Source organism: Dermacentor andersoni, chromosome 5 (assembly GCF_023375885.2).
Source record: "Dermacentor andersoni chromosome 5, qqDerAnde1_hic_scaffold, whole genome shotgun sequence".
NCBI classification, from domain to species: domain Eukaryota; kingdom Metazoa; phylum Arthropoda; class Arachnida; order Ixodida; family Ixodidae; genus Dermacentor; species Dermacentor andersoni.
The window spans coordinates 135,307,715-135,322,787 of NC_092818.1; the positions used below are offsets into that span (position 1 = coordinate 135,307,715).

The window sequence follows — 15,073 nt, forward strand, 5'->3', positions numbered from 1 at the left end:
GCTAGAAGACGACTAGAGGCTTAATTTCATATGTATGTTGTTTATTCAGCGCACATTATGATGACATCGTTCTGGATAGTATTAGACAAGCGCTTTGAACACGAAAAGTAGTACTAATAATCGTCGATACTTACCTTTGTATTGCAAGATTGCACGTTTTTAGTTTTTTCAGGAAATGAGCTTCCAAACGATAAACGAATAGAGTAATACTGCCCCGAAATGATAAGTAGAGCATGCCTTCTCACACGCGGAACAACTGGAATCTGTTACAAGCCGACCAGTGATAATTTCTGATCCACCTGCTCCTAATGAATAGGGATTATATATAATAGGCTTTGTGATGGAAGTTTGAAGGGCCACATTTGCTTACCAGATATAATAGTGGCCAATATCCGAAGGCTGCAGTGAAGGAAGGCTATGACGAACGCCGCATAGGAGGGTTCCGCGTTGCGTTTGGTTATCTTTGATACTTTAATGTGTGCAAGCAAGACAGAAGGGTCACAAGAAGGTCACAAGAGCTGAATGAATCGACAGTGGGTGAACGAGGAAGGCCTCAGAGACTGCTGCCAACGCTTCGACAGTGTAAGTTGTCTGGGTCAGGCCCTGACGGAAGATGTCGAAATGAGGCTTCTCTTGTTCGACTCCTGTACGTCATTCTAATGTGTCCCATAGTCTAAGTACATAAATTTTTGAATTCCGCCGCCATCGAAATGCTGCCGTCGCTGCCTGCAATCGGAGCGGCGACCTTGTGCACAACGATAGAGCTGATTTTTTCAATGAACTGTCGCATCATTTTTTTTTATATCCACATCAATCTCGCCCACACCTTACCTGCTGATTTCACTCTCACGTAGGCGATTGAAGTGGAAACACCTTTCGTTGCCGTATTTTTCTGTACCTCTGTTCAGGTGCTTCCAAAGGCAACGGTAATTTTCTTTTTATGGTGTTTTGCCGAGGTCTGGAATTTGTGTTTCATATTGATGCTGCAGTGCCGCATTGTTATTTGTGTACAAGCGGCGTATAAGCTCGAAAAGCTGCCACCCGTCGCCGTGGGCAGTTTCGCATCCTCTTTGTGGGATCATGGAAACCAGCAGCGTATACCGCTGTGTTTGTCCCTAGGTATCAAAATTCGCTGACTCCCTGGGTCGCTTGGGGCCTATTTGGCACCCTCTGTCGTTTTATTTTTTCCTGATTTTTATATCTTCCTGATTCTTAGAACTTGCGCGCAACGCGAACATCTGCAGGGCTGGTGACATGGCTTTGACTGAAGAGTATTTGTGGTGACTATGGCTTTTCTTGCAGTGTGTGCGTTTAAAAAAAAATTGCAGGTATACGTTCTTTAAGGATGGAGGCCATAAAGAAGATGGGTATCCCGTTTGAGCATTTTGTCACAAGTATAAAATGGAGATTTTAGATTTCTGCGTGCGTGCTAAGAACTGAGAGTGCAAAACTGGTGTCGAGCACATAAAGAAAATTTACATTTTGTTGTGTCCAAAAAGGGATTGCGAGCGGCTCTGTGAGTGGAGGAAAAAAAAAAAACATGCAGGCAGGTTGTTTGTCGATCTACGACTGACATCCGAGTAGGGTTGCCGTAAGAAAATTACGTGTGCTTTAGCAGTAAGGAAAAAACAGCGTTTACAAAGATACAAAGCGCCATCTCTGGTGTTTACATGCCTCAGAATACATGGTTACGTCTCTCTACTATTGAAAAAAAAAACCATTTGATCCGTATCCGGTAACCTGAAATAAGCATATAAGCATACCGATCTTTCAATATATCATATGGGACATGGCCCACATTTTATATAGCCCCTTTAGACACAAATTGCGATCGACTGTCGATAATTGTGCGAAATTTACATAATTTATTCCAAGGTGGCTGAGACTCCGTATAAAGCAAGTCAAGGTGGGATGAGAAAAACTCTGTAGATTTCATAGAAACTCATCATAATTACATAGTAATTAAATATTCATTTATTGTACAGTAAGTCATGCTACGTTTATTCATTAAATATATTGATTCACCTGCTCGTATTACATGCAGAGGTTAATTCTTAAGTACAAGCATTACAACAATGAAAAAAAAAAGATATTTCGCAAGTAATATCGAAACACCCCTCAACAAGCGTCCCATGGAACACGGTAGTGTTTTCACAAAAGTGGTCATCTGAAGCAATGCATCTGAATGAGAAGTGAAATGAGCATACTTTAAGAAAGCAGAATGTTCAGTTAACAGAAAACCTAATGTTCGTTGAATCTTCCTTACAACCACTGCACAGTAATGGCAAAAATAAGTCGTGTCCACAAACGTGTAGGCCCTGAATGAAGGGGATAGGAACATACGAGTTTTCATGTGGAATCCCCATATGCTTACAAACACATATGGGTCTTGCCTCGTATGATATATGAAAACATGCAGATTCCTAATATAAAGTTCTCATACGTTCACATAGTGATAATGGAGATTATATGGGGCATGTCAAATATGATATACGGGAACAAATAGGTGTTTAAATTGAATGCTGAGATGTTTATGAGAGGTTTATTAAATATGGGGCAAATGGTTTTACCTATGACTCGTGTTTTTTTTTCTTCCGGCCAAGCCTTTATCAAGAGGGTCAGAGTTATGACACTCATAAGCCACCATAATGTCAGGAAATGAAGGTGGTGTTGTGTGTTCCTGAGAGTTCCGGTTTCCTGAAAAGCGTCTCCTTTGGGCACCAAGGTATTCGATCTGTGGCCAACTTTTGTTTGTTCCAAACACAAAGAGCACCATTTGACCAAGGGACGTTGTTCTAAACAGGTAAAGTACATGTAAAAATGTAATGTACCTTTCAGAATGTGAACTACGCTCGTCAAGACGCCCTGCTTCAGTTTACGGCCGGTGTGAAAGAACTGGTTATAGCCTTCCAGAGGTCGCGAATATATGAAGTGTTTCATAACAATTGCCTCTGAATTACAAAAATGGCATATTTTGCTCAAAACAATAATTATTTGTTGACCAAGATTCACAGTTTTTGCTGAAGAAGCCTGAAACGATTGCTGACCAGAACCAAGCTGCCTACGTAGCGCAAGCTCAGCAATCAGCATTAAAAAATTATGAGTTAGGGAACCAGATTATTGGCGTAACCATTCCCTGTGGGAGCTGTATTGCTGCTTTTCTTCGAGCCACGGATAAGGTACGGGCTTATAGCACGGGCTCATAGCAACGAGCCTCAAAGACAAACTGGTAAAAAATCAAGCAGGTACAGAGATAGAGAGAGAGAGAGAAGGAAATGCAGGAACGTTAACCAGAGTAGAGTTTCCGGTTTGCTACCCTGCACTGGGGTGGGGGATATAGCGGTTGTAAAGACGACGCAGAGCTAGAGGGAAAAAAAAGGAACAAGAAAAGAAAGGAGAAAAAGAAAGAAAGGTAAACGAAAAGGCGTTCCAATCACAGTCGTTCACGCAGGCCGGTCGATGTCAGGAAGCGCGGTAGCGCTTGCACGGCCTTATGATGCGATGTTAAGTCGCGTCGATGTTTGAAAATTATTTCTTCCGACAGAGGCTAGTCGTCCAACCGGTCCAGCACGACGGAAAGCGATTGTCTCTGCACACTGTACTCCGGGCACTGGCAAAGAACATGACGAGTCGTCTCTCGATGGCCGCAATCGCCACGTGCTGCGGTGTCGTCCATCCCTATGCGGAACACTTAGCCATTGGTAAACGCGACTCCCAACCATTGCCCACACCATGTGTATGCAAGCGGGGGAACATGTGCCATTGTCAACGGGGCACACCGTTATAGAAGATTATACTGGAGGTTCGTGGCGAGACATTTTGCGAGCCAGATCGCAGTCTCAGCTCAAAACAGCCTCTGTTTGAGATGACGTGTTACGTCTTTTTTTTACCTGGCTTACAGAGTAAGAGAAGGAACCGACGAAGAAGAACTCGGAAAGGCACGCGAAGGCTCACGTGCGAATTCTCACGAACGCCATAACCATCCTTCGACGGTGCTCTCAAGGTATTCTACGCGCACGTAAGTTAATCTAAGCGTTACATTCTGCCTGTGTAGTCGTTGTTTTGTCTTTTCAATCCATGGAAGAAGTACAGGTCCTCGCCCTTTGTACAGCGGTGCTCATGACTGCCGCGCAATGTCAGTTAATCACGATGCAGTAAAGAGCCAATATTTTGTTTCCTCAAAAGCGAGTTTTGACAAGTTCTCTTCTGGCGGTAGTAATAAGAATTTGCTGCTTGCCACCGCATCCTGATTTCCTACGGCTTGACTTCTCTCGAGCCACTTTCCAGGCCGCGTACAGACGCTAAATTGATGGCTATTGATAGGACTACAATTTTTAGCCCCGAATAAAGCTGTGCATTGTTTGTGGGAAAAAGGATAGCTTTAATATGTTGCGGGTTCGGCAACTGCAAGAGCAGAGAACCCGGTACGTGAACTCGCAGTCGCGACGACGTTGAGCTTCGCGGCACCAACTTTCTCTTACTTATTTCCTACACTTTCTCGCGCACAATAATTCTGCAGGACAACTGACTCAAGGACTAGTTCGTTAGCATGCTAACGACGATATTCAAGCGTGATTGGATTTTTCTGCTGCTCATAATTTAGAGGGGTTAGTCTGGTGGGTACAACTTAACGCTTAGCGTCTGAAGTGTATCGTCCCACGGCGACATTGTACTATTGAACCACAGTTGAAGATATACCGTTTATAAGAACGGGCACGTTCGTGACTCCAGCTGTCATCCCACGGAGGATTAAAAGAAAGTATAGGGTGATATATCCGAAAACCACGATTTAATTATGAGGCACGCCATAGTTAGGGACTCCGGATTATTTCCGACCTCCTGTTACTCACGAACGCGCGCCAAGTACACAAGCGTTTGAGCGTTTCGCCTCCATGAAAACGCGGCCGCCGTGGCCGCGATCCAACCCGCGCCCTCAGCGGCACAACGCCGAAGCCACTGACCTACAGGGGCGTGTTACCCACGCAGGGCGGTCCGGCGACAATGCGGTCCTCCGAGAATAACCAGAAGTCTTCGGAGTTCTCCGTCTCGTCGTTCGGCTTGTCAGAGCCGCAGGTGGTTAAGATCACGCCACCCAAGCCCGATGAGGTGCCTGAAGAACCCGCGGTTGGAGCGTCAGTCACCGACCACGACGTGTACTGCGGCCTGCTGGGCATGTACCCGGGCTTCCTACAGAGTTGGCGCACGCCGAGGTGCTACCTCGTTTTCCTCTGCGTCCTGGGCATGACGCAAGGCTTCGTCGTCAACGGCCTGGTGTCCGTTGTGACCCCGACTATCGAGAAACGATTCCAGCTGCTCGGCGTCGAAGCCGGCGTAAGCGACACGCTGCTGCAATTCGTAGGCAATTAAGCATGCACAAAAAGGAAAAAATTGTCATCCAGAACTACTGCGAAACTGATTTGCCATATTGTCCCTGTAGTTTTTGCTCCCGATTAATTCGGCCTCGCTTCTGTGATCGGTTAGGCTCCCGTTTAGCTCTAATGTCAGACCCATCACCCCGGAAAAGCGTTGGTACCGGGTTCGATCCGCAGACTGGGACGCATTTTTCTGTGAATGCGAGGCATTTCTTTCTCGGAAACTCGTGTGGGTATCCTTAGTAGTAGTGTGCTACATTCGGGTCGGTGTCGCTTTTTTGTTTGTGTATCTTCCTACGCTTTATGGGCTTCCATGGAACTGATTCGCTTTAGAAATGCTATACTGTCTTGTGTCCTATGGTCTCATATTCAGTTTATTGGTTAAAGACGCGATAGACTGGAAAAAGCTATTAATTGAAACTCTGTGGTTTTATGTGCTATAACCACGGTCTATTTACGAGGCACGCCGTTGCGGGGGTTCCGGAATTATTTTGACAACTTGGTGTTGTTTAACGTATACACCTCTAAGTACACGGCTGCTTCTTTATTAACATTTTTTTTTCATATTGCGTTCATCGAACTATAGCCACTGCGCCCAAGATCAAATCCACGACCTTGAGCTTGGTCGCACAGCGCTATAACCACTAAGCTACAGGGGATGACATAAATATGCAGAGGGAGGAAGCATGCGCTGTAATGGGACATCTTGTTTTAATGGCTCTTAAAGCACACTTAGAAAATGATGTAAAGAACGTTCTTTTGTTGAGAATTGTGGATTATGAGTGCCAGAAAACATATTTAAAATAAAGAAGAGGCACCTAGAACAGCGATATGTTGAAAAGGACATGTGGAAAAGCTTACAGCACAGAGAAATGCGTCTTTCCCCGAACATCATAAAGAAAAAAGTTTTACCCTTATCGTTGTTCTGTTCAGTGTATCGCTGCTCCGTTCGGTGTCGTAAAATAAAAATCGATTTTTCCCTCCTAGTGCTCCCGCTTGTGGTGTCCTCATTAACTGCTAACGATGCGTGCTATAGAAATGCAATCTTGACGCGAAATTGGAGCAAGAACATAGCAGTGGATAGCTCAAAATAATTGTGACGTGCAGGAAGAAAAATAAAACAAAGAAACGCGCGCCTTCACCAGCTAGTGCCATTGCGTTGCAGTTGATACAGAGCATGTTCAACGTGGCGTCGTGCATCATGGTGACGCCGGTGAGCTACCACGGCGGCGTGGGCCACAAGCCGGTCATAATGGGCATCGGCGCGCTCGTCATGTCAGCCGGCTCGATGGTTTTCTGCTCGCCGCACTTTCTCGCGCCGCAGTACATATTGTTTGACGCGGGCGGCTCCGAAGTCTGTCCCGAGCAGGGGCCCGGGAAGTGTGCCGGTGCCTCGGCGTCCCACAGCATCAGCAACTACAAGTACTTCTTTATGGTGCGTCTTTTTGGGAGCTTTTGATTTGGGGCGGGGGGGGGGGGGGGTTGTTTATAATTATGACTGGCATTTGTAGCACACCAATATGTTAGCATATCAACATGTAGCAGGAGGAGCTGTAACATAAGAACGAAGTACAGGGTTAGAGAACTAAGCGACAAAATAGATTTTGAGGACGCTTAAGTAGCTTTTAAGAGTGGAACGCGATCGCGTTCAAAGATCCCTAACTGCTCCTCACGCTTTCAGGCAAATGCAGCTTATGTGTCTGTAACGTTTTCCTGGAAACACTGGTGGTGAACGCTATGCACGAAGGCGAGCTTTCTGGTTCCTTTTTTTTGCTTCCCTCACGTCGGTACCGCCACGGCAGACGTGCGGAAGCGAACGCCATTTGGATGGTGTTTCAAGGAACTGAATAGGGCTCTTCACTCCTATTAAGATAGACGCCAAGCGGCAGCTGGAAAAGGGGTTTGAGTTTCCACGTAACATAAATGCGTTTTCGCGTACATTAAAATTACAGTCCGAAGCTATCATGCGTGTAGATTGCGTGTAAGTCGTACTTTACGAATTTTTTATGCATTTTACTTTGAGAAATTCAATTCGTTAAGTAACGCCTATACGCCTCGGGGAGGGCCTGCGTGGACTGAAATACATGGTTCAGGATGACTTGTCTGACACGGACATCGCCTCCCGCGCCAACGCCGACGCCAACACCGACGCCGCATTTTCCCGCAACATGGGACACTTACCGCGGTCGCTTTAATATGATAGCAGCAACCATAAGACAGCAACATTTAGAAGAGAGAAAAAAAAAGGCTAGCTGGATCTTTCACGCATGCTAGCAATGCTGTTCCAAAATTTTCTAGTTTGAGAGAAAAAAGCAACAAAGAATAGACAAAACAAATCGACACTGCATTCAAACGGTACAAACGCTTAATAGGATAGTGGTTCGCGTTTTCCGGGTATTTTCTTGTGTAAGATGTGCCTTTTAAAGTGCACTTTATGTAATGCGGCCTTTTTTGTGGCTTCCTCGCAAATTTTACGGACGTGCTTGTGGCTAGTTAGCTTAGATATAACGTAACGGCCAAGTATACAGAGTGTTTCACACAACTTGTGCCAACTTCTCCCATGTCGCTTCTACAAAATTCGCTTCACGGAATAACTTGTTATTGCCTAAACCAAGAACTACGTATGAAAAATTCACAGCTAATTTTGCCTCAACATATAGGGAATGCCTTACCCACTAAGATTAAAGAATATTCTGTCATTAGTTCATATATATTCGAGTTGCGCGCGTTCTTGAAATCTGTGTCTTTACTTTTCATATATTTTATGTATATTTGTTTTTCTTTTTCCCCTTTTATTTTCGTTCATAACTATGTTTCATTATTTATTACGCATTTTTGCTCTTAGTTTAATCATGTATGCACCAATTTGCCGTTTGCAGTACTAACATATCTTATTTTCCTGTTGTAAGTAACATGAGGTCCCTTACAGTCGTTGACTATGAGACCTCCTTCTGTATGTATTTCATGCCTAAATGTATCTGAATTATATATGCAATAAAATCAAATTTCAAAAAAAATTCAAGCATTTAAATGAAGGTGGTTAGACGCAGCTCAATGAGACCAGCGGCATGTGGTTTGCCGTCATGTGGCGCTTCTTAGAGACTTCTTATCTTCCGTTTAGTAAGTTCATTAACTAAGGTGACTTATGTAAAATTTTTAATATTTAGTTTACAGCCAAGTGCATTTCGTTGTGTTCTAGAATGGGTTCAGAAACGACCGATCCCATTCTTTTTATGGCAAAACACATGCTGTGCGGCCATTTTTTTTCGGCGTTAAAGAAAGCCAGCGCAATATGCAAAGCAACCACGCGACTGCGATCGTGCACTATCGTATTGCAGCGCTCTTAACCGTGCGTCGAGCCTACTGCTTATCAGGGACGGCGGCGCTTCCTTTCCGTGTGTCACCGTCAAAAATGCTGAATCACTGTGAAGCCGATGCCTAGAGCCGCGGCCGCTCGCTTTGACGCAGTCCGTGCGCACGGTTCTTTCGCACGAACCGCGATTGAGAGCGCTGCAATACGACAGCGCGTGAGCGCAGTGACGTGGTTTTATTTCATATTTCGCGGGCTTTTTTTTTAAATGCCGAATATAAAAAAATCACCACGCAGCATGTAAGTAGCTACGAAAAATTCGATCGGTCGTTGTTGAACCCCCTTTACAACGCAGCGCAACGCAGACGGCCCTAAAGTGAATATCAAAAATTTTGTATAATTCATCTTAGTTAAAGAACTAATTAAGCAGAATATAAAAAATAAACAATACTCTAAGAAGCGCCACATGGTGGCGAACCATATGCCGTCAGTTTCATTCAGCTGCGGTTAACCACTCTTTTAAAATCTTCGGCACAAGTTACATGAAACAACCTGTACAAACTTGTTAAGATGTGTTATTTTGCATGCGTTGCTACTAAGGTTGCAAAATTTCGGGTAATCAGTTACACAACGCTCCTTGGTACCCGATCTAGGCAGACTTTGTGCGCCAGAACTGTTCGTAGATAGAGGCGTCTACCAGTCCTGATATAGCGGGCTTGACATTACCGAAGGTGACTAAGCTATGCCAGAGACATCCTACGAAACAAAAGCTTTTTGAGTTCGTCCCCGAATAACAAACTCACAAGGCGTTAATGACAGCGCGATACGAAGCATTACTTGTCCTTTTGTTTTTTCTCTTGCTTAGGTGGGACACGCACTGCACGGCGTAGGTTCGTCGCCGTTCTTCACCCTGGGCGTGGCCTACCTGGACCAGAATACACCGACTGAGAAGGCATCTCTCTACATGGGTAATTAATACATGCTGGGACCAGTACGATTGCGCGGGAAACATTACATATTGCCGGCGTCTGCCTTTGAGTCCGTGGCTTGCTTAAATTCAAAACGTGACGTAACTACTCTGGAAACAAACGCCGCGGTTCATCTATAAATTATATAGCCATAAGTAACGCATTCAAGAGTTTAATGACCACAGAAACAGCTGCACTCAATTGCTGACACCAGCTCGCAGTTTACTCGTAACGCAGCAGTCACGTGGTAGCAGCCCCCACTTCATTGTGGGGAATGAATTGGGAAACGGGAGTGTTTACGTGTTCGGGCCAATTGTTTCCACGGTGACGTTGTACTTTATACAAAGGCTGATTTGTTGGCTTATGACGTGTAGGAGTCGCTCGTAGAAGCTACCTTATCTACCTGGTGACATATGTATGAGTATCAAACATTAAAAATAGACTGGTACACCATGACAAATGAAACCAAATGTGCATTAGTGCTAGTCGTCTCGAATTACTGATACTATATCTTGAAGTGCATTTAGTAACCTAACCAGTTAGGTTCATTTATGCAAACTTTTAAATATTAGTTTTACTGCATAAGCCGTACTTGATATAGAGTGCGGCTCCGAAGCACACAATGAAGTTCTTTTATTACGTTCTTTTTGCGGGCTCCTAACCGAGCCCGCGAGGTATGAAAAAGAAAAACGAAAGCGCACTCGTCGGATTTTTTTTACGATTGAAAGCACGATTGAGATCCCTGCCTTTCTCATGGGAAAGAGCGCAGTGAAGTCATTTTTTTTGGTACTCGCGTGCTTTCTTCGGATCCCAGAAAAACGAACCACGTAAAATACATCGTAATAGAAAGAACTTCATTAAGTGTTTCTTAGCGCTCTCTAGAACTTTTCAGATACAAATTATGCTATTAAACGAATATATAAGATTTTGCATGATTAAGATTAGCTTTAAAAAATGTTCCGAATAACTGGAGACGACTGCAAACACTATACCCTTTGTCCCATGAGTCTAAGCATTACCCCTCTATATTTAGAGTTTTGGTTTAACTTAGATGAAACAAATTGTCTGTTTTATGCTGTAGCCTTTATATGATCTGCACGGACCCCAGATTTCGCGTTTTATATGTTGATCGGTTGTACCTCACTATTTAATTCGCGATAATATTGAGAATATTAAGATTTATAAAGCTGGGCCATGAAAAAGGGAAAAAAAGACAGAATTGTGCTGTGTGCTGTCGCAGGTATATTTTACGCTACATCCGTCCTGGGACCCGCTATGGGCTTTCTGCTTGGAGCATTCTTCCTTTCAAAATACACGGACATAACTCTCGACTCTTCACAGTAAGTGCGACAAATGTTTTCGCATGTTGTTGTCAAGTGCTGACGTAGACGATTGATAAACTTGTTAAAAGTGCGTGTGCCCAGCGACTCGTGATAAGCATGAATGAGGCCACCTGTAAATGGACATATGCCACCGACGGCAACTCGGAAAATAGCAACCTAAAATATTACAAATGCAGCATAATTCATGCATTTGCCGGTTATATACCGTAGCATAGAGACACGAGAGCACCGGATTACATTTGCACGCAGAAATAAGTTATTTGATGAATTCATCTGATGTTATCTGAGCAGCATTTCGCGCCTAGCATAAGCATTGAAGCTCTACTGCGAACATTGGGTTTAAAGGCATGCTCGGTTGCATCGACACGGCAAGAATCGTATAAGATACTGTACACATAAGAAGAAGGCGTCAGAGGCTGCTGGCGCAGGAAACTTATACTTAAGGGCATAAGTGCCTCCGCTTCTAGCGTTCAGTGGTAACTTACATCACAGACTATGCATGGAGCGTCAATTTCGAGACTTCACGATAAACAGACACATGGGCATATATACACGAGGAGTTATTACAATATGCCTTTTTCTTTCACGTCACATACCACCAATTGGCTGCCCTGTTTGATATATAATATCGTGAGTGGCTCTGACATTTCCGAGTTGTCGTGGTGCTCGCAGAGCGTGATTAAATATTAATAATGGCAGGAAAATATGCCGGAATTCTTAAATATTGGGCGAGTTGTTCGTTGTTCATTTTAACGTTGTTTCTCAGCGCACACCGATTTAAGGAAATGAGGAGACCGCAAGTATGTGTGCGCTGCGAATACCACCGAAATGAACACGCCGATATAGAAAGTCATGTAACGTTGTAACCATTTCCGGACGTCCAAATTAAGGTATAAGCCACTCTTCGTTCACCATGTACACTCAATTACGACACTGCTGCTCACCTCTAAGCATATTTACGAATGTCTTGGATTCGTAAGTTGGTTAAGAAGCTGCTGGGTGCACATCACCGCAAGTTGGTCCAGAAGATTATCGTTGAAGTAGGCCACCATTTCATGAGCAAACTTTAGCTTTAGACGAATGAATTGCAGCGTTACGCTAGCAGACAGCGTAAAGCAAACCTTTATTTTCAGGCTAGGCATATCCTCTACAAGCAACACCTGGGTTGGCGCCTGGTGGCTCGGTTTCTTGGGAGCCTCTGTCACCACATTCCTCAGCGCCTTTCCTATGGCCAGCTTTCCCAGGTTCCTGCCAAGTACGCACGACGTGATTTAATGCAGTGTCTGTTGCTCGTCGCAAGCTTCTCTTGACACAGCGCGCTGTGTCAAAGGCTAAAATTAACAAAATTTTGTGCGGCGTAAAAAGCGTTGTTTCAGAGACCGCAAATGTAAAGTAGTATCCTCTGTGCAAAATGTCACGTTTGAAATACGAGTGGATGCATCAGGAAAAATACGCAAAGGACGTAGTTTTTTTATATAGAAACTGAAGAAAAGAACAACGACGCCGAAAGGAAATGACCGTTAGCCGGAAGTAACGCATCAGTTGGTAGTCGGAACGCGTCGCTCCTAAGCACGGCCTAGAAGATAAGGCGCACCCCACGGCTGACTACGGTGCATTGAACAATCTCGGAGGTGACGGGCTGGAACTTAGGTCATATCTGCTAACTACCGGGTGCACACGTCATCCGCTTGGGCTATTTACATGCTGTAAAATAAGAAAAGACAATTACCAGCCCTGTAACATTGCCGAGACTGCTGTGCCAAACTGGCCCAACTGAAATTTCGCTGCAGTTGGCCCTTGATACGTAGGACGCAGCGATGATCTACTACAGATAAAAAGTTTAGCGTTTTCATTTCAAAATGGCTACATGTTTTACACATGGGACCAGTATATTGTTTGTTGTGGTCCAGACTTTTTTCTTCACAACAGGATTTCGGAAGTTATTGTCTGGCCGTCATAATTCCATATTGCATGCATGTTTAGCTACACTAATGAGCTACCGCTTTCGCTTGTCTGACATATGCCACAAATTCAGTGGAGCCTTGAAAAAAAAAATGTTTCAGTTCTACATGTTGTGCCGCCCAGGCGAGATCGCTGCAGTGGTTGCAGTGTCTTGTTACACTTAATCTGCATCAAATACGTTCCTGGCCTTAATACAAGAATTTGAAAAGTTTGTTGAGAATTAACAACGCAAGGATATTCCACGCCGTTTTGTCGCAGAAAAATGATCTATTGCATCAGCATGAAAATGCGAGAAAAAGAGTATGGGAACACGTCTTGCGCTTGAATGTATGAAAGTACCCTTAAGCATCGCTGTGTAGGCAATCAAGAAATAGTCTCTGCCTTTTGGAAATGTTCGTCTCGGCTTACTGACACAAGCGTTACAGGGTTACGCATTCTTAGAAACGAGAGCAGGATTCTGAATCGCGTATGACATCCGACAAAACTGCGCACTGCGACCAATTTCGGCCATCTTGCTTTACGAAGGATGTAAAGTTATGCAGAAGAGCAACTCTTTTTACTTTCAAGAGGCGCGCTTATCACAGCGTTGCCGGCCACGACAGTGCGGGCTCATTCAAACCGCGTCACCGTCGGCAGCTACACTTGTAGACGTTTAGAGATTAAAAAAAAAAAAAAACTTGCTCAAAGAGATAGTGATTTCTGATGAAACAATTGATTACTTATTGGAATGCATCATGTAACCGCGCAAACAACAAAGGACAAAGAAGGAAACACACATGACAGGCGCGGTTTCCTTCTTTGTCCTTTGTTGTTTGCGCGGTTACATAATGGCTTCCAATATCGACCACGAACTAGCCCGCCTATCCCTGTTAAATATGATTACTCATTCTCTCGTGTACTTATTACCTTTATCTAACTATGCTAGATCATTTTATCCAACTATATTATACTGCCTTATGAGAGATGTCGGGCGAATCTTCAAATATCATTGAACGAGGTATGTAATGTGTGCAACACTCGAATACGTGTTTAATTCCAGTGCATGGCGTGCCTACATTGTGCCCATACGCAGGAAGGCAGATCGTTAAACGTACATGGAATGCTTTGTATCCAAGTAGTGTTCGCGGTTCGCAAATTGCTCAGGTCTCAGGCCCGCCGTGGTGCTTCACAATATAGGCACCTGTAGTACAAGTGAGAGGCACAGGGTATCTAAAAGAACGCCTTCCGCTTTATCGCCCGGTGCGGTCAGTTGATGCGGAGCGCCCCAGTCATATCCGCAACTCCACGGCACTGAGAAGCAGCAATATGTCGATATCAGTACTGATAAAAATGCGCGTTCGATTAGAAAATAAACTTCGTCAACAGACGCGACGCGCAACAACGCGACGCACAACTGACGCTTAACTTGCGTAAAGGCTGCATGGCGGGCGGCAGTGCAGCCATGAAGTCGGATTCCCTGCAGCAGTTTGTGCTTTCGACGCACGTGAGCACGTACTGTCAAACAGGGGCTGGAGAGGCGAAAAAAACAAACAAACAAACAAACAAACAGACAAAAGAGGAAAACAGATGGTGCAACACTACTTCCCCTAGGCGGAGCGCGCATACAAGAATTCTGCGGGAGCCGAGTTAGTGGCGTCATTTCGCACACGCGAGGCTGTGCTTTAGCATCGACTTCGCTTGTCCTCGCTTTAATTTTATATCCGCACCCGTTGCCCAGCTGCCCAGCAGAGGGCGAAGGACCTGTCCGAGTTACAGAAGAAGAAGGCGACGCAAACCCAGACTGCAGAAGCTCCCAAGAATGCAGAGCCAGCTTTGGCTGCGCCGGATGGCCAGGTTTATCCAAATCCCGACGCCGAGCCTGCGTCCGGAGCTCGTTCCGGAAAGGGATCTCGGCGTTCATCAGAAGACAAGGCCTTGCAGGAAGGACAAGTGGCGCCTGTTTCGCAGAACGCAGGCGCTCTGTCTCCGGACCAGTCGGAACGGAGCCTCCTAAACCACGTCAAGAGGCTCATGTTGAACCCCACCTTCGTGTTCTTGACGTTGGCTGCGGCGGCGGAGAGTAAGTTTGCGAGCTTGCTTTACCTAGAGAAAATACGACAAGAAAATAATATAAAATAA

General features: G+C 44.8%; 2 protein-coding genes across 5 annotated transcripts in view; both read left to right on the forward strand.

The window, feature by feature from the left end:
- The first annotated feature begins 5,001 nt into the window (after positions 1–5,001).
- On the forward strand, positions 5,002–9,658 carry LOC140218570 (solute carrier organic anion transporter family member 4A1-like). The gene is made up of 3 exons (XM_072288363.1): positions 5,002–5,331; positions 6,538–6,807; positions 9,548–9,658. Exons 1-3 carry the CDS (start codon positions 5,002–5,004, stop codon positions 9,656–9,658), a joined length of 711 nt encoding a protein of 236 aa, XP_072144464.1.
- Positions 9,659–10,692: 1,034 nt separating this feature from the next.
- The window catches only part of LOC126532098 (solute carrier organic anion transporter family member 4A1-like), a 175,803-nt gene continuing 171,422 nt past the window's right edge, over positions 10,693–15,073 (forward strand). For all 4 annotated transcript variants that reach the window (XM_055071038.2, XM_055071039.2, XM_055071041.1 and 1 more), the window contains exons 1-3: positions 10,693–10,990; positions 12,127–12,248; positions 14,673–15,014. In XM_055071038.2, coding sequence (XP_054927013.1) covers positions 10,845–10,990; positions 12,127–12,248; positions 14,673–15,014 — 610 coding nt within the window. In that variant the 5' untranslated portion in view covers positions 10,693–10,844. The remainder of the gene's footprint in view (positions 10,991–12,126; positions 12,249–14,672; positions 15,015–15,073) is intronic.